Source organism: Hydra viridissima, unplaced genomic scaffold (assembly GCF_058129835.1).
Source record: "Hydra viridissima isolate aposymbiotic clone 2 unplaced genomic scaffold, HvirCarnegie_v1 scaffold_12, whole genome shotgun sequence".
Classification (NCBI taxonomy): Eukaryota; Metazoa; Cnidaria; class Hydrozoa; order Anthoathecata; family Hydridae; genus Hydra; species Hydra viridissima.
In genome coordinates, this window is record NW_028324311.1 from 1,334,866 (window position 1) to 1,355,180 (window position 20,315).

At 30.9% G+C, this 20,315-nt stretch overlaps 2 protein-coding genes across 3 annotated transcripts in view; one reads left to right on the plus strand and one right to left on the minus strand.

Moving 5' to 3' along the window:
- Positions 1–791: 791 nt before the first annotated feature.
- On the minus strand, positions 792–2,022 carry LOC149880662 (uncharacterized). Its single transcript, XM_090069237.1, has 2 exons — positions 1,929–2,022; positions 792–1,618 (listed from the first exon to the last, which is right to left on the minus strand). Exons 1-2 carry the CDS (start codon positions 2,020–2,022, stop codon positions 792–794), a joined length of 921 nt encoding a protein of 306 aa, XP_089925363.1.
- A 4,526-nt stretch (positions 2,023–6,548) lies between these two features.
- Positions 6,549–20,315, plus strand: part of LOC149880663 (uncharacterized) — a 47,193-nt gene continuing 33,426 nt past the window's right edge. Inside the window, exons 1-3 of one of the 2 annotated variants that reach the window (XR_016445761.1) lie at positions 6,549–6,635; positions 6,928–7,392; positions 11,687–11,985. Coding sequence is in view for 1 of the 2 variants with exons in the window: in XM_090069232.1 (XP_089925358.1) it covers positions 6,931–7,392; positions 11,687–11,989 (765 nt within the window). In the remaining variant the exon portion in view is untranslated. Of the gene's footprint in view, positions 6,636–6,927; positions 7,393–11,686; positions 11,990–20,315 lie in introns of both variants that reach the window. The other variant, XM_090069232.1, reaches the window with a different exon arrangement.

Here is a 20,315-nt window from a genome sequence, read left to right on the forward strand (position 1 = left end):
GCTACAATGACAATACAATCAAGTCACAGTTTTCAGTTCGCCCAATTACTGGTAACATTCAATCTACTAACAATAATATCATGGATATTGAAAATAATCCTTTACCAAAAAGAAAAAAAAATAGTTCAAAGTTAATTCAAATTAAAAACCATTATTAAGTTCTGCTTTTTCACATTTATGAATTGAAAAAAAAAAGGTTATTTTCATAACCACAATGTTTTAAAAGCATTATTTGTCATTTACAATGGTAAAAGTAACTATAAATGAATTAGCATAAAGGCATTGTTTTTCTTCAAAAAATATTTCTAAACAAAATACAATTGGCGTATTTTATTAAAATAAATTGGCGGGCATCCATCAAGTACAACTAAGTTAAACTTTAAGTGTGTTTTTTTAGAAAAAGGAAGAATAATGAAAAAAAGCTGATCCCTGCCCTAACCCAAACCTTTCAATGTGTTATCAACTTACTTCTAGGTTCTCCCTAAACCAGTCTATGCATGTACCCTCATCTATCTCTAAATCAGTGTGATGCATATATATATATATATATATATATATATATATATATATATATATATATATATATATATATATATATACGCAATTGATCATAACCCTGAATTTACTATGAGATTTACAACAAAAAGCTAACAAAAAGTTTATTGAAGTACCATCTTAATAAATTAAGTAACTATTAAGTAAAATTTTAAACAGAATTAAAGTAGTTTTATGCCATTAATGTTTTAAAAAAATGTGGCTATGAGAATAGCCTTTTATGTTCAATATTTATGTTAATTTCCTTCACTTGCTTTCTTTATTTCGCATCGCAATGAACGAGTCTTGCAGGTTTTCTTTCTCATCTTATGTTTTTCAATAATGTCTTTGGCATAAGAAAAGGAACGAACTCTTACAAATACTTTGAATTTAGTATACACTCTCTGAAAAATATATCCAATAAGATATTGTAAACTCTTTCTCTCTATATCAGTTATTTCCTGAGTTGTATTTACAGATTCAATAGTATTTGGTTTTATATCAGAAAGATTGTTTAATATAAGAGAAGACATTTCAGTGAGTAGTGTATTACTCAAAGTTAGGTCGCTGAAGTGTGAAGCTAGTAGATTTTCGCTCAACAATCCATAATAATCTTGATAAAATAAATCACTATTGCCATTAAACTTTTCTATTATTGGTTTTAACTTTTGGCAAAGATTTTCAGCATCATCTATTGAAAAACTAAATTTCTCACATGAGAACTGTTTTCTTATATCAAATGGCAGACACATGTCCATTTGCAATAAACTTGCACATTCTTCAACTATGCTTTTCAGCTTTAGTGGTGACAATGTATTATACATTTTGGAAGAACCTATTTCAAAACTCTCTAAAATATGCTTCGATGCAATGTGTCTCTTTAAACCTCTAATTGTCTTGTAAACTTTGGGACACTGAATGCATGCATGTTGTTCGACATTATCTCTATAAATATCGATATCAGAAACAATAGAATCTGTATCTGTAACTAAGTTAATGTCATTGTTCAAAAATCCTCCTTCAACCACGTCAAACAAACATTCTAAATCACTATTTGTCTCGAAATCGCTGTTAAAAGATGCCACTTTTTAAACTTGTGCAGGTTCGCCGGGTCGTTGTGCAGTTTTCAAGTTAAAATCGGAAAACAATGGAAACGGTCCGTGTTTCCAGACTATGTATTCTTATGACTATGTTTTCTTCTAGATCTTTTCTTAAGTCTTCCTTTAAATTTAAAATGTAACGTTCGTTTAATTTCTTTGTTATTAACAAAAAATAACAATAATAACGAAAAGCAGTTAAAACGAACCTAAAGTAATACATTAAATGAGAAATGGCGAAAAACTGGGCTTACACCGCTTGAAAAGTTGCTTTTATGCATGAACCATGGATTGTACAGTGGTCAAGAGTAAGCTTGGTTTTATACTTTTTTGCTGATGGTGGACCAATTGTTGCACCATAGATAAACCATGCATGAACTAAGCTACCCATCATGGCGTCATCCCATCTTCTTTATCACCACTTCTCCATCAGCTGCATGTCCTGATAAAACCTCATCACTAACAGCATCAAGGTTCGGGTGGAGGAAGTTCGGATGAGCGTAAAACAATGCGGGTTGAGTGACATTCTACAAACCAACTTCCGATAACTATCAAGCAATTTATTAAAAAGTTTCTTTTAGATTTCGACCTTTGCATAGGTTGTTTCAAGTTTCGTTTGGGACTTTCCTCCGAATGGTATCTAGTAATGCATTAAACGAGCCGTTAAGCTACTTCCCAGCCCGCACACAACGTTGTATTTACGTTGTATTTATGTTAAAATAACGTTTTACGTTACTTTACGTTAATCTAACGTTGTGTAAACGTAATCTTTTTAACATAATATTCTAACGTTGAGCTAACGTTGACACAACGTTAAAAAAACAAAAAAATGTTAACGTAGTTCTGCTAACTATAAAAAAAACCTACCGTAACTTTTTGCTTTTTTTTTCTTCTTAAAGATGGCGTAAGAGAAGATAGGAAATATATTTGTTAAAATATAATTACTAAACTTATAAGTTTAGTTCGAAGGTAATTACCCAAGTTTAAAGGTTTGAATTGTCTTTTAAAAGACAATCGAAGAATTTTAAAAAAAATGTTTTTAAATAAACAGCGTACAAGTAGAAAAAACTTTGAATTGCTGATAAAAGATTTAATAAAAGGTAGTAAAATATCGATTATAAAGGTTTGATTTGATTTTTTATCGTTGTCAAAACCTGTTCTATAAATTATGGAACAGGTTTTTTTTATGTTATAGAATGTTTTATTATGATATTGAACAATTTTTTATTCTTAAATTATTATGTTACAACTATTTCTGAATCTACTACTTCTCAGATAAATTATAAATACTTAGCTCGATGTCATTAAATTTGTTCAAATTTTAATTTTTTGAATTTCCACAATAAAAGTTTGTATCCAATTATTTGAAATGTTCAACCATGATGTAACATTTGTATTTGGGTATTCATTATTACAATTTTTCTTCTTTTAATCTCATTTTAAATTTTGAAAAGTTGTGCTACTATTTTATATTCCTTTAGTTGAATCCAAATTTATAGCTAAGTTTAGATTTTTTATAATAAATGTGAGTAATATGTCTAGTATTTCACTTTAGATGCAAGGAAATTACAAACAAATATCAAATTGGTAGGAGCCTAATACTCATCCAATTAAATCTGCTACTCGGCGTAGTTAAGGCGAGTCAGTAAAATTTTATCCGAGGATAAATGTAGTTACCTTTTTATTATTATTAAAAATTTAGGTTTTCTTATTTTTTATTTTTTTATTATGTTCAGTTTTTATTATCATCTTGTTATTGTCAAAACTACTAAAATTTAGGTTTATTTCAGAATAATAAAAATAAATAAACAAGAGAAAAATCAAAACTTGAGGGAATGGCGGCAAAGTAATTGAGCCTTAAACAATCTTCTTGTAAATGAAGAAATTGACAACTCATTGCATATCAAATCCAATATTAATGAAGTGGAGAGTAGCATTGATTTCCAAAACATTGAAATGGAGAACTATAACGATTTTTTTTTGTGTTTCTGATCATAAAGATATTTCTGGAACTGAGAGTTCTGACCTAGACTCTGAGGTTTTTATGAGTGATGATGATGAAGATCTAAATATATTAATATTGTTCTATCTATCTCTCCTTCCTTACATATTTTTTGTATACTTAGATATATCTTAGTCTTGTATCTTGAAAGTTAACGTTAAGAAAAAATCAAGCAACTAGTCAGTTATAAGAAAAATGTATTTTTAACTATTTTTTTAACATCCCGTTAACAGTATCTTATGTCATATTTTAGAAGTCATCCTGCTAATGCACCAGTCTTCGCCGGAAGCACAAATAAAAGATCAAATAGGATGCATCTTAAAGTTCTCACCATTTTTAAATGGAAGCAAAAAAATTATTTGAGAAAGCAAGTGATTGTTGAACAATTATTAGTTTTCAGTTTTTTTAAAAAATTTATAATATATGCTATATAATATACAAAAAAATACATAATACATCTTTAAATAAAGTCTTTAAAAACATTTATTGTATTTTTAGTTTGAGTATCCCCAAAACTGTTTTTCTAACGCCTTGTAAGGGATAAGAAACCCTTATATTAACGTAGAATATTGATTGTAATTGTGTTAAACATTTAATGTTAGTATGTTAACATTAAAGGCATATATAAACCGTTTACATACGGTTATATTCATATAAAAACCATAACACGAAGCCATAGGCTTCGGCAGGTTTATATGAATATAACAGTATATTAATATTAAATATTAAACACAATTACAATAAATATTTTACGTTAATATAAAACGCCAATAATTTTCCAAATTAAATTTATGTTAGTGTAACGTTAATCTAACATTAGAATTTGACGTTTGTATAACGTTATTATCTAACGTAAATCTTACGTAAGAACTTTACGTTACAAAACCTTTCCATTTTGCCGAACCGGCAACGTTGTACTTACTAAAAATCTAACATAAATACAACGTTACTACAACGTTGCGTGCCGGCTGGGTTATTACTCTTATTCGGACTCTTTGTAAAAGTACTTACTAACAGTTTTAATACTAATTTTAATTTACAAAAACACGAAATTTGTGTTCCAAATAGTAGAGTTTTGTTATTCGCAAAAAATTAGTTCTTTTAATCACTGAAACTGCTGAGAACTGTTTTTACGTGAAGGTTGTTAATGACATTGCAGTGCAGTTTAAGTTCTTGAAAAATGTAGCGTAACTAATTCCGATGAATGTTTTATAAATGCTTTTCAACTGTTCGTTTTAAAAATACTTAGTGATAGTTTTCATACTAAATTTAAGGTATAAAGACACGAAATTCGCGCTCCAAGTAACAGAGTTTTGTTATTAGTTTTCTTACTATTTTGTTATTTTTCCTATTTTGTTATTATTGTTATAGAGTTTTTGTTGAAATTTATACGATTTTTGTTATTTTATTATTAGGTTGTTTAGTTTGCCAATTGAAACTTTAGACAAAAAAATGGATCATGGTCTTAGCCGCCAAGAGAAATTTCGGGCCCTGAGAAAATTTTTTTAACGGGCCCTCATTATGATCAACTATATACCCAGGACCACTAGAAGCGTGCTCTGGTCATTGAAAATAAAAAATGAAAATTAATTAGATTTTTTAAAAGTCAAAACTATTTAAATCTTTTACAAGTTATTTTAAAAAATTACTCGTACACACACGGGGCCCCAGGAATCTTCCACGTCCACCCCCCCTCCCTCTCGGCGGCCATGGTCATGGTTCAAAAATACAACACAGTAATAAAAGTAAACTTCGGCATTAATTTGGTATTAAAGATATTTTTTAAACATTTTAGTGTAAGAGGTGCCTAAAATGCTAAAAGAAAGTTCTGGAAGTTGAACATAGGTTGAGAATGAAGATATTTTGTAGTTCTTTAAAAAGATTTTATTTGTTCTCATGAAAAGTTTTTTTTTTTTCAAAAAATATTTAAATAATGTGATATTTTTCAAATGTTGACAAGTTGTACAACGTAGGGAATAACTTAATGGATTTATACATATATACATACATATAAAGGTACGCACAATCGCGCATACATGCTTGCATGCATCCATTATTACCTACATACATAACAAAGTTCTAAGTGTTTAAAAAAAAAAAAAAAAAAAGAATTTTTATCAATGTTCGCATTTTAAATTAACAACGCATTTTCGAAAACTTTTGATTTTCTCTGGGTTAGAAATTTTATGAACAATCTTATATTTATATTATTCTTTATCAAGAATGTTCTGTACAACTGTTGCAAAGCTAATCAACTTTTTGCTGTAATCATGATCTCCAATCCCTCATCTCGTTCAATTGCACAAATCTGATGTCTACGCGGGATTTCACAAAGATTTTTTAAAAATATTTTTCTTTGTTTTTTTAGGCCATGGGGGATCAGAATTACCGCACGTTATTTGGTATGAACAAATTTTAGTTTAACCCAAAAATGTCATCTTGTCTTACGGGAATTTTTTAACTTATTTCCAGAAGTACATTTCTAAAGTAAAATATTTTAAATACAATTTTCCGAAGTACAATTTTGAGACAAAATATATTATTCCAAGAAATTTAAAAAATATATATGTATTATGAAATTATGTTAAGTTGATTAAAAACTGTCCGATAAACAATAACTAAATCTAGTTATTGTATAAATAAATTTATTTTGAACTGTCTAGAAGTTAATTGTTTCACAATCAGACCTGAAATTACATAAAACTACTTTCATTCAAAATTCAGAATGGAAACATCACAAAACTGTTGTAATTACGTAACTTACATAAGCATAAGTCCCAATAATACATTTTTCAATTTCATACGTATACATACGTATTTTCTTTTTTTCCTTTTTTTTCTCTAAAACTACTAAGTCTCATGCATTTGAAGTTATTTTAAGTGTTCACACTTAAACATATGTCAAAGTGTATTATTTAAGGTATTGTTTTTTTAAAAAAACATGAAAGATGTGCATCTGGAAAAATGCTATGATGATTTTTTCCAAAGTCTGAAAGGCAAAGGTTATACTAAATTATTTGCATTGTCTTGTAACAACATATCGAGATATAAAAAATTTAAAACCGCTATGTCTTATCTTTCTTTTAAAATGGAATAATTTATAGGAAGTATTTTTTAATCTTAGATCAATAAGAATTGAAAGTGTTTTATTACTTTTTTTATTTATTTATTTTTATTACTTTTAATACTTAAATTGCATAATAAATGAAATATACAAATGTTCATGTTAAAATTTAAGTAAGTTTTTGTATTGATAACATGGATATAATAAAGATATTTGCTTTATTGCATTAGAATATGTCACTGAAATCTGAACACTGGGATAAGAAATACTATCTTCTTAAAGAAGATGTAAAAGGAGAAGTGAAGTCAAAAAGTTCAAAGATTTTTCCAAATAATTCTCAAACATGGCAAGCTTCAAAAGGAATCTTTTTAGAAGAAAATTCAGATGATCAGCAACCTAGTAATAAAATGAAAGTGTTTTTGCGCTCTATTGATAATCCTCAAAACACAGTTACAGTAAATATTTCTCAAGTTTTTTATCTTGGAAAAGAATATTACTCTTTAATGGAAGCTGTTCCCAATGGAGCTAATCGTGTTGGAATTCTGAATGAACCAGGCAAATTAAGGCAAGGAAAGTCAGCTCAAACTGGTGATTTGGTCCAGGTTGAAACTAACAGTGGTGTTTTTGAAGCAAGAATTAGGTATAAAGGTCCAATTATGTGGGAAAAAGGCATATTCTTTGGTGTAGAGTTTGATGTAAGAAAAGTTCCCTTTTGTTTTTTTCTCTGTTTTTTTTTTGTTTTGCTTTGTTTTTGTTTCATTTTTTTTTTTTTTCATAAACAGTTTGTTTTCTTAAAAATATGCTTCAATTAAAGTAAAGTACTTTCTGTTTTTTTACTGCATCTCTACATTGAAAGGTTTTCATTGTAAATACTGCACAATATCTGAAAAGAAATGCAGTTAGTTTTTTTTTGCCATATTATCAATATATATATATATATATATATATATATATATATATATATATATATATATATATATATATATATATATATATATATATATATATATATATATATATAGCTAAGGTAAATGAGGTAGTGATTGACCATGTGCCAGTAGTTGACCATTTAAAAGTAAAATTGTTAAAGTAAGCCCTACTCTGGTAAAACGATTTTAAAAACAGCGGGAAAGTACTCTCCTACCACTTGGCTGTACCCACCTAAACTCGGGAATCATTTGGCAGCTTTGAAAAAGGGTAGTTGAATATCAATGTTGATGTGCTACGCTCTTGTCAAATTTTTTAAGTTTTCTTATGCAATTTGCTAAGAAAATGTTGGAAATAAGTTTAATTTTAAAAGGTAAGTACATTTTTTTTAAATATTAGATGATTATATTATGAAACAGGTATGTTTGATACTAATTAAAAGTTATTTATTGTCTGTTTACAATCCATCTGTAGTCAGTTAAGAGGGTGGTCAAATATTGGATCAGAAAAATTAAAAAGTTTAGTAAAATACCAGGGTGGTCAATTATTCAGTAATTCCTTTGTTTATCTTAATTCATCGTAATATGCTTCTTATTGGTGGCCAGTAAAGGAAGTATAGATAAGGGAAGAAATACGAAAGAAAACCCGCCATCCAAACTTGTGTTCTCAACATGGTTCATACCTCATACCAGAAATGAATGCTTATTCTTCATTTCATTTTTAATGATGTATTTGTGTGGCATCGCTTCGAAAATATTCAAAATGTCTTTGCAATTTTATATTCACTAAAATAAAATAAAATATTATCACCGCTTTCATTTTTCTCTCATTGAAATATGGTCAACTAATAAAGCAAAGGACAGTCAAATACTGAAAAAAAAATTTTTTATACGGTCAATTACTAACATAAAATCATGCTTAAAAAAAACAGCTACCAAAACATGAAAAGATAGTACTTTGTAAAATATTGCTTAAAAGTATGTTAGAACATAGTATGGTAAGTTGTTAGAACTATTAAGACTATATAATTGGCAAACAATATTAAAGACATAGCAGTGATATGGAATTTTACCTCTTAAGAGGTCAATTACTGGTACATTTACCTTAAAGTCTTTAAAAAAACTAATAAAAAAAAAACTTTAAGAAATAATAGCCTCCTTTTTTGCAAAGGTTGATCTTTTTTGTTAAAGCATTTAATATTTCTAAGATACTCAGACATACTTATCCATATCTGTATGTATGTATGTATGTATGTATGTATGTATGTATGTATGTATGTATGTATGTATGTATGTATGTATGTATGTATGTATGTATGTATGTATGTATGTATGTATGTATGTATGTATGTATGTATGTATGTATGTATGTATGTATGTATGTATGTATGTATGTATGTATGTATGTATGTATGTATGTATGTATGTATGTATGTATGTATGTATGTATGTATGTATGTATGTATGTATGTATGTATGTATGTATGTATGTATGTATGTATGTATGTATGTATGTATGTATGTATGTATGTATGTATGTATGTATGTATGTTTATATGTTTATTATGGTTACAACTTTTTAGCTTTTTATAAGATAATTTTCTGTGTCATGAATTGATCTTTTACTCAATGAAATGAAAATATTTTACTTTTTTTTTAAAAAGGTTATGCACAACACTATATTTCGAAAATGGTTTATAAATAATAGTTTCAACCAGTATAGATAGATTTCTGCATCTTTCTAAAACTTTCTTGAACCTATTAGAACTTTGGGGAATTTTCTGGAATGCTCTGGATTTTTTTTGAAATCTCTGGAATTTTCTAGCACTTTTTGAAGTTGTCTAGAAGTTTATGGAAATAAGCAAAGTTTATAATATATAAGCTTTTTGATAAAGAAACTTTTATAATGATCTTTTTTTTTTAAAAAAGTATATTTAAGTACTATTTTCATTCTTAATGTTAGAAAAATGATTCCACTTCTGAAAGAAATAAGATGATTTGAGCAAAGAATCTTGTACGATTTCATAAGTCACCTAGGAAAAGAAGAACTGTTCCACTTTAAGAGAAATGATTGGAAAATAATAGCAGGATACCACTAAAAGTTCTACTTGTTGGTTGCTATCTGTTCTTGGGGAATCCATTAAAGGTAGACATGAATGTATATAGCAAATTGAGAAGGAAGTAACAAGTTTATAGCAAAAGAAAGCTAAATTTACCAAATTTGTCAATCTAAATCATACACACAAATTAGGATCAAGTGCTGAAGACCGATAATAATGTGTAAAATAAGGAAAATATGATTCTTTGAATGAAGTTTTTGACACCACAAAAAAAGATGGTGAATGCCTCTGTAGTGAGGACAAAAAGTTGTATAATCTTCAGAAAGTAAAGGACATGTCAGGTATACAACTAGGAAGGCTGTATACCTGACATGTCCTTTACTTTCTGAAGTAAAGGACATGTCAGGTATACAGCCTTCTCATTCTGGAAGTTGGAAAGTTCAAAACTATCAGGCTGGAAGTTCAAAAACTATCCATCCATTAAAAAGAAGAAAAATGTCATTGGAGCCTTCTTTAACAACAGCAGTAGCAACAGCAACATCAACATCAACCTCCGTATTAGAGACTTGGGTTATTTTCTCTGTATCTTTGGATTCACTACCCGCAAAAATGGTCAAAAATAGCAAAGTTTTTTTTCCTTAAATATCATTTGGTTTTCACTTTAAAACTTAAGATCATTCATTTAGAAATCCACCTTTTTTGATTTAATGTTGGTTTTATTACAAACAGCTTTAGCAGTGTGATGGTTATAGAAATTGGTAACTTATTGTTGTACAAAAGTTTGTAAAAAAGGGATTTATGATAACTTAAAGAATTTGTATTTAAATAAGAAATGTAAAGAGTCAGACAAAAATTAATAAAGTTCTTAAAAAATTGAGGGGGAATATATACATGAAGAAGGTTTTAGTTTAAAACCTGTTCACAATGGTATTGAATTTGTCGCTTAAGATATTTTTTATCTGACCTGATTGTGTTATAGGAACTGATATCTTCATCAATATATTTGCAATAAATAATCCAGCAAACATCATCAGCAGGTGATCTTGCAATCCTTTTTTGTTGGACCATGAGGAAGCATAAATTTAATTTTCATATCTTTGTTGTTGCTGATGCTTTTTCGAATTATGTCAACCCTCCAAATATCATCATACTAAAAATCTACAACTTCAAAAGGTACTATGTCATCTGCAGTCAGCTGTTGGTGAGGAGTCTCAACTCTACCACTGGTTATGTTAAAGTTTTGAAACTTTGTATCTTTGCTTGTTCTTTTAAAAGAAAATTAGTTTATGACATTTGCTATTCAAAAGTCTCTGAAATGATTGTTCTGTTTTTAATTGTTCAGTAACCTGCAATTTAAAATCTTAGTTTCTGCTGATATAAGTTTACATTAAAGTGCAAGCACAAGTATATCTTTCTTGACATATTATATTTAACTTAATTTTAACCAAACTAAACATAATATCATCCGAAAAATGTTTATAAAAAGTGTAAAAAATCAAACATTTTGCTGTTATTTTTTTTTGTTGAAAAAAAACAAAAGAACTACTTTGTCTTTCATTTATTGTTTGATAACATTTTTTCTATTTAATGAAATATAAATATAACACTTGTGCCATTTACTAATCTTAAGATTTGCTGATTCCAACTTTGTATTTCCTAAGAGTTGAATTTGAAGAATGTTTTTGATGTATATACAGCTCTGTAACTTTTCTATTGTAATCTAATTTTGAATAGTATTTTCTTTAATTTGAAACAAGACAATCAGTATTTTAAAATTAAGTTAAAAATGTACATATGTATCAATATTTTTATTCCTGTTAAAGGGTTCAATGTTATTTTAATTTTCTTCTGCTTAATAACTCATAACTTATTTGCAATTTTTTTGTAAAGGGTTCAATCTTTTGCATTCTTTTGTTGAAATTATTTTCCTGGAATATTGATATTGGGTTTTAAAGCAATCATCATTATTTTTAAGTTATATAAACTTTCTTAAATTTTTTTAGAGAAAAGTTGGTAATTGTGATGGGAAGCCATATTTTGAATGTGAAGATCAATATGGAAGCTTTGTTGCACTGCATGATATTCATTTTAGTAATAAACATGAGAAAACTCAACCTTCAAATAATAAAACATCAAATGAAAATAATAGAAGGCTGTTCATTCCAACAACCAACTATAATGGAATGAAAATTGGCACGAAAGTTCTTTGTTTTATTTCTGGTTATCAAGAACCATTAAAGGGTTCTATTGTTTATATTGGTACTAAAGAAAGTAATACTGATCCAGTTGCTGTTGGAGTTCAGTTAGTATGTTAATATTGTTATTACTGTTATTATTATTATTATCATTATTATTATTATTATTATTATTATTATTATTATTATTATTATTATTATTATTATTATTATTATTATTATTATTATTATTATTATTATTATTATTATTATTATTATTATTATTATTATCATTATTTATTACTACTACTAGGAATTGGGAGTTCTGGGACAAAACATTTTTTCGAATAAATTGAGTATAATTTTTTTCATAACGTGAGAACGCGTAATGAAAAGTTTTAATTTTTGTAAAGGTGTTTAAATTTTCTTGCACGAAAAACTTCTTTTTCTTTTTTTCTTTGGTCTTCTTCTTTTTTTGTTTTGATGATTGATTTGTAATTTTCTATCTCCCGCCATTTGATTCCTTTATTTTTTAAAATTTGAATGGGATCTTGAGACACTTTATTTCTCGGAGTTTCAATGGAATTCATTTTTAATGTGCCAAAAAATTCTTTAAGTCAAAATTTTCACAAAACTAAATTTAAAAAGGGGACGCTTGAGAATGGGGAGTTTGGTCCGAGAAGCAATCCGAAGCCGATAGATTCGTATCCTTTCCCTCTTTTTACATAAAATCCATCTCTGACTGAGCTTCCTTTCACCCACGGCGTTAAAAACAGTCCGTTACCTCTGTGAGTTCCCATTTTAAATACGTTTCCATTTCTTTTGACGTATATAACACCTCTTCCTGAGTTTTTGTCGACCACAATGGACCCAAGCGAAGAGGCAGCTCCAGTCAACAGACCAGTGGCAACCATGGGAGCGGCTCGCGCTGCAAGCATGCCCAATAAAGGCAAAAGAGCTCCAATAAATCCTCCTTTCACTTTTGAGTTGTACTCCACCTGAGTTTTGCTCATTTTAATGGTCCCACTCCTCGACGTAGAACGTCCACAATTTTTTGATGTTGACTCTCCGTCACAAGTCAAGCGTCATTTCCGTTAAAATCTCCTTTTGAAATCCTGATGCTCACTGGCTTGCCTTCCGTCATTGACTTTTTTATTTTGTCGACCTGTCCCTGAGACACATTTACTTTGACACTGATATATCTGCTAATTTTTTTAACGTTGGAAAAATATTTATTTCACTTCTCGAATGTGATATCGTATCGTGATGTCTTCCCCTCGAAAGTCGATTAAATTTCCATTTTGATCGATGATGCGAGTGATCATCGTGGAAATTTCGGGCACTTTGACAGGGAGATAAACCAAATGGGTGGGTCTTTCGATGATTTTAAAACCTGGACCTACATCTGGCTAAAAGGAGTAAATGCAATTTAATTGGGAACCATTGATGTATGCAGATCCTATGACGTTGTTGACGATTCTGATCGTGTTGACGCTTGAAATTCTGATAATGTCGTCGGACTCGTATTTAGAATTTGTGATTCCCAAAACTGACGCGATGCTGTTTTCCACGTTCAAGTCCATCAAATAATTCAAACCAAGTTTAATGGTTGATTTTAAAGTGGTGGAGTCGGATCCGATTTTGATGTTTTCAGGGGAGTAGCTGATTTTATTTGTAGTGACGTAACTTGCACTTTGAGACGCATAATTTTTTATTGTGTTTGAGACGGACTTGTTAATGTCGATGATGTCGTAACTCCCTTCTGGAATGGCAATGTTTTCCCAATTGGCTCCGTTGTTCATGCTGTACCTGAAAGAATTGTTTTTGCTGGTGATGTTTGGAAAGCTGTTGTACGTTTCTAGACCGAGAAAAGCCATTTTGTAACTTTTCCCTTTTTCAAAAACGATTTTGTCCAAAAAATTTGTTATGATTACGTTGGAATTTCCGTCCACGTCGATGATTATGCCTGACATTTTTTATTATGCGTCATTTTTTTTAAAACATTCTCTGATATGAAATTTCACAAAAATCTCTTCTCCTTTAAAGTCGATCAAATCGTCATTTTCATCCACAATTCGTGTCTCCATTTTTGAAATTTTGCTTACCGTTAATGGCGAATAAAACAAGTGACGAGGTTTTTCGACGATTTTAAAATTTGGATCAGCAACCGCAAAGAAAGAATAAATGATGTTTGTGCTTTTTCCATCCAATAGATAAGACGGTTTGATAATGTCGCTCATCCCTTTGATCGTTTTTGAATTAACGTTGTAACTTACAAACTCAAGCATTGCCATCTCATATTTTTTATTTGAATCCAACTCGATTGGCTTCTCGAAGCATCTCTCGATGACGCTGTTTTTTGATTTCACATCTAAAATAATCGACATCTTTTTATTTACGCAAGAAATTTTTTTAATTCATTTAAAAAAAAATTTTTTTAATTCATTTAAAAAAAAATTTTTTTAATTCATTTAAAAAAAAATTTTTTTAATTCATTTAAAAAAAAATTTTTTTAATTCATTTAAAAAAAAATTTTTTTAATTCATTTAAAAAAAATTTTTTTTACGAGTTTGGAAAATAAAAATTATTAAATCCGCTTCGATATTTTCCATCGTACTTTTTTGATGACAAATCAAATCACCGCAAATCCGTGAGGCTCAGACCAGCAATGTCTGCAAAACTTTTTAAACTCTTCTTTTCCCATGTCGCTCGAAAAGTGGTCTCGATAAAAGCAGTCCATGTTGGAATGTCTTCCTCGGATGTAATATTTTTCGCACTTGTTTTGTTTGGTCAATTGCAAATCGCCAAAAATCATCAAATTGCTTTTGTTTGAATCGAGATCTTCAGGCTCAGGCACGTCGTCAGCTGTTTCGAAAAACTGACACTCCAAGTTCTCTTTGTTATTATAATTTTTTAAAAGGTCATTAATAACACATTCAGGATTTAAATTTAATTTTTCGATATCGTATTGTACCTTGAACAAATCGAGAATAACCTCTTTTGGTAAATTCCTCTTGAACGAACTTTTCAGTATTTTGTACTCGGGCTGGAAAAGAGATTTTCCAAAAACTTGTAAATGGTCGTAATCCAACCATCCAGGTCTTAAAAACAAATTAAGAAGCAAAGTTGTTTTTTCACAACCTGACTTTCCGATGATGATTCCTCGAATGCTTCTCGGCAGAAGCTTGTTGTTGTTTCTTTTGCTCTTTCCAATATTCCATGACAAATCAGTAACTTCCATTTTTATTTAAAATTTTTTTTTTTAAAATAAAAATGTACTGCGTGAAATGTAAAAGGAAAACAGAAACGATCCATTTGAGAAACTAAGTCTCAAAAAACAACAGAAATATGATAAAAGTAACTTGGGACGTTTGCGGAACGACAAAAAGCAAGTTTATTCCTTCGCATGAGTCATTTCAAAAAGGAGGAGACTTGGTTGAATCGATCAACAAAATTTTCAAAAAAATCAAACTCCCTTGGGCAAAGTTCCCAGGAGAAATGCACATTCCAGGAATGAATTTTTCAGGGCCTGGCACAAGCTTGGACAAAAGGCTCACTTCTACCGACATGTATCAGGAGTGTAGCAAACCGGTGGACAGAGTGGACAATGCAGCATACCATCACGACCTGGCTTATAAATATTTCAGCGACATACAAAACAGATATTTGGCAGATCAAATGATGCTTGAAGAAATGAACTCCATTCCAAACCCCACTCAAAAAGAAATTAACGAAAGAAAACTCATCACTCCTATCATCAAAGCCAAAGCCAAATTTGGACTGGGTGTCGCGAAAAAAAAAAAATTCCCGAGAGTCGTCTGAAATGGACAGATCAGCTTGCAGAGGAGCTTCACAAACCAGTGATTCATAATTTCAAAAGAAGAAAAGTGTTTGTGAATGACGTCGATGAAATATGGGCTGCAGATTTGGTCGACATGCGCTCTTTTTCAAAATTCAACAACGGAGTAAAATATTTGCTCATGGTCATTGACTTTTTTTTAAAGTATGGACCCAGTTGGCATCGACGTCATTCGCACGTCGGTTCGATGTTAGTTTTAGGTTAGCGACGTCGCACCAACGTGAGAATGACGTCGAAAATTAACATCGAGTTGCGATGTTAAATCAACGTCAAAACGACGTAAAACATCGCGATTGCATCGCGATGACATCGCATATTAACGTCGATCTAACTTTCCATTTCCAACGTTAATGCGATGTCGCACTCGACGTCGCTTAAACGTTAAACCAACATCGCCGTGCCCACTGGGGATGGATCGTTTCTTTAAAAAGCAAAACGGGTCTTGACGTGGCTGAAGCTTTCAGTAAAATCTTTTAAAAAAGAAAGTGCACCAAAATGTGGGTGGACAAAGGAAAAGAATTTTATAACAAACACGTGAAAGCGTTGGGCATGCAATTGCATTCCACTGAAAACGAAGAAAAAAATTGCGTCGTTGAACGATGGAACAGAACGATGAAAGAAAAAATGTTTAAATACTTTTCAGCTAACAACACTAATAAATACATTGACGTTTTAGATGAAATGGTGAAAAATTACAGCAATACAAAACACTCTTCCATCAAAATGACTCCAGTTGAAGCCAGCGATGAAAAGAATAAAAAAAAGGTCTGGATGAACCTGAATGGAAAGGTGCAAACAGAAAGACCAGGACCGAAATTTTCAATGGGTGACAAAGTGAGGATCACAAAAAAGAAGTCCAATTTTGAAAAAGGGTACACGCCGAGATGGACTGAAGGTTTTCACAGTGTCAAAAATTCAGTACACGGATCCGCCCACGTACAAAGTCACCGACGCCAACGGTGAAGAAATTCAAGGCATTTTTATGAGCAGGAAATGCAAAAGACAAATCAAGAGATATTTAGAATTGAAAAAATAATTCGAAAAACAAAGAGCAAATCATTAGTCAAATGGCAAGGATATCCAGACTCGTTCAACTCCTGGGTGGACCATAAAGAATAATAGGTTTGAAAAAATGATATAAATAATTTTCTTTTCTTTATAAAAAGACAAATTTTGTTACGATTGAAAATTTTGATGAGAGCAAATTATCGATTTGAGAAATTTATTCAGCAACCACACCAATTCAGTACCAAAAGATTCCGGTGTTTTATGATTACCCCTATGGAAAAGGTCCTTTTGTTTTGAGAACTCCAGTTTTGTTTTCTCTGGGTGTGTTTGAAAGTTGCAGTTTTGTAACGAAAGAACTGAATGGTTATTCCATGTCCTTTCTTGGTTTTAACGAAAAAAATGGAATGAACGAAGAAGAAAGAAAGTTTATCGAGGTGAATGAAAAAATATCAAAATTTCTTCGAAAACAACTCAAGGAAATGATGTCCACTTTGAAAAAAGGAGGAAGAGCAAAAAAAATCATGACGGAAGATTTGTCCATTTTGAAAAATAAATCTGAAAATCCAAACGCAGCTCCCATTTTTTTTGGAAAGTTGTAAACAAAGAAAAACGAAAAAAACATTGAAGTGACTTCTTTGTTTTTCAAAAAGAAAACAAAAGAAGAAAAGTGCTTCAATGAAAATAAAATGCTCGTGAAAGCAAATCCTTTGAAATACATTCGGCAAAAGTGCTACGCCATCGCCTCTTTGAAAATTGAAGGTGTTTTTATCGGCGCACAGATGGAGTCCATTCAGGTTAAACTTTCCGAGGTTGTAATCACAAAAAATGTGCCTTCTTTTCAAAGCATTATGGGTGATGGTTTGGATTTGCGAGAAGTGGATTCTGATGATGAATTGTGAAATCACGTAAAATTAATGAAAATAAAATGATTTAAAGATTTTCTTTTCATATAAAAAACTACACGCCCCTCATAAGTTGTATAAAAACATTACCTCAGTAGAAGACCAAAGTTTGAAATTGTATTTGGGTCATTTGGAGAAAAGAATTAAAGAATTGGAACGAAAAAATCCGAGAAACATTATTGTGACCAATAAAAATTGAGTCATCCAACCTATTTCAACGTCAACGGACAGCACGAGATTTTTGCTCAACAAGACATTAAAATTGGTTATTTATCACTCACGCAAATATCTTTGTCTATCGGTCTAAAATTAGAAAGTGGTATTGCTGTTGTTACTTTGATGAACAAAATAAATGATCAATTGGATTATTACAATAACGATGTTATTTTTTCAGAGTCTGTGGATGAAATCGTCATGACCATACACAATTACAGTTCACGTGACGTCATTATAAAAAAAAAGGTAAAAAACTTAATCACATTGATTCGAATTAAAAAAATCATGAATTTGTTAAAAAGATGGAAATAATAAAAAGCAAAGATAAAATTTATCCACCTCTTCCAATAACACCATCAGATGAAGGACACATTTATCGACTTCAAAAAAGAAGCGAAATCCAAAAAGAAATGGAGGATGAAAAGACAAAGAGAATGGATCTCAGCAAAAAGTACCATCGCGCTGCAAAGATTATTCGTTTTACAGATGATGGTTTGCAAACGGTGTGCATTGGTTCGGGAATTACAGGAATTGCCCTTTTGTCAACCATCGTAGCCGCTCCAGTATCGATTGCGTGCGAGGGTATTCCTATAGGAATGGGGGTTTTATCTATTTTCGGAAATCAACAGAACAAAAAACTGATGCAGAAGGCTGAAAAGCACGAAATATTAAAAGTTCTTCCAGAGTCCAAATTGAACACCATCAGCAACCACATTTCAAAAGCGCTCATGGATAGCTTTGTGAGCGATTCTGAGTACGAATTAGTTCTTAGCGAGCTTCAAAAATTTAAGACCATGATAGAGGAGATACGAACAAAGGCAAAAAGCAGCATTGACGAGTTGACCAAAGAGTCGCTAATCCAAATAGGAAGAGAAGACGCCATTCAAGCGTCTAGTAACATGTTTAAAAGGAATAATAAACAAAAACGCAGACTCGTTCGTGTTTTTGTTTAAGTTTTTTTTCTTCGTACTTTAAAAATGTCTTTTTTTAAAATACAAGACCCGAAAGAGAGAGACGATATTGTTAAAAATTATATGGCTAACAAAGAAAAGCTTTACAATGAGAGTATCAACAACAACATTTCAGATATAAATTATCAAACTGATTTGAGCAAGTTTGTTAAGCCTCTGATTGAAAGCAATGAAAAGGTGAAAAACGAGCTGAAGAGCATTGCTTACAGAGCTTTAACTTATCCAGAAAGCGAGACGTCTTTTAAAAGTTTAGAGACTGTTGAAAAGCCTCCTGAAATAATAAATGTTGAAAAGCCTCCTGAAAGAATGATTGTTGGAAATACTGCTTTGGAATATTTGTCCAAATAGGCATCCAAACGATTTGCTTCAGACAGAGTGTTTGGAATTCACGCAGGAGGTGGTAAAATGTACATTGGAAAAGAACAAATTGTCATCGATAAAAACGATGTCATTGTTAGTGGAGAAAAGTATACAGGAACTAAAGGTCTTTGGGAGCTTATTTCAAGATCCAAACCTGATAAAAACATTTACACAAAAGAGGACTTTGAAAGAAAGTTATGAAAAAATTCTTATTAGCACTCAGGCGATTGAATCTGATACAAATCCGAACAGACCAAAAGCTTCGAGAAGTGAAAAATATGTTACAATGATTGCACCCATTTGGGACAGAAATAAAATTAAAACGAGAGGAAAAAAAGGTCATGGAGTGATCATACTTCCATGCGATCCGAATGGGCTTGTGCAAAGACTAAACTTGAGCATCGCCGCAGGTCATGCTGGAAATGTCGCATCGAGAAACGAGGCTGTGGCGATTTGCGATGAGTTGTTGAGACAAGGGGAAATTAACAATGAAGAATACAAGTCGATTCAAAAATACATCGAGTCGTAAAAACACAATGGATTTAAAAAAAGTTTCTCATTTTAAAAAAAATGCTCATAGTTAACAAAAGAAGATATATAAAAAAGAACGTCGTCGTCGGAATTATGGACTTGGTTAAGAATTTTTTGAGCAGAATGGCAGCTTCAAACGCATCGAGATTGTCTCTTCATTTATTGAGAAAGGCAGCAGCAAGCGAAATTGGAAGAGAAGCGATCACAGCAGCCAAGTCTGCCGGAAAAGAATTGGCCTCTTCCCCGATATTGACAGCCAAAGACGTCGCCATCGACAAAGGCAAGAAAGCGATTGAAAGAGTATACGCCAAGACAGGGACGGTGAATCCAAACCAATTGGTCAACACGATTGTGAATGAAGCGGCAAAGGTAGACCAGTATGCTCCTATTAATCCGATGGAAGAGCTGCATAAAAAATTGTTTGGTTCGTCCATTCAAGTAAAAAGGAAGAAAAAGAATGCAGCCAGAATTCAGGATCTCGTTAAAATGGGGAGTGGACTTTTGGTTGCGTGAATTTTTCACGGATCAAAATAATATAAATTTTTTTTCCGTATTTAAAAAAATGATAAACACTGACAGATTAAGAGTTGACGAAATGCCAGAGTAAGATA

Coding starts and splice junctions, on each gene's coding strand:
- LOC149880662 (XM_090069237.1), bottom strand. CDS start 2,022: ATGGGTAGCTTAGTTCATGCATGGTTTATCTATGGTGCAACAATTGGT. Junction 1,619..1,928: donor CAAGCTTACTCTTGACCACT/GTACAATCCATG, acceptor AAGTTTAAAAAG/TGGCATCTTTTAACAGCGAT.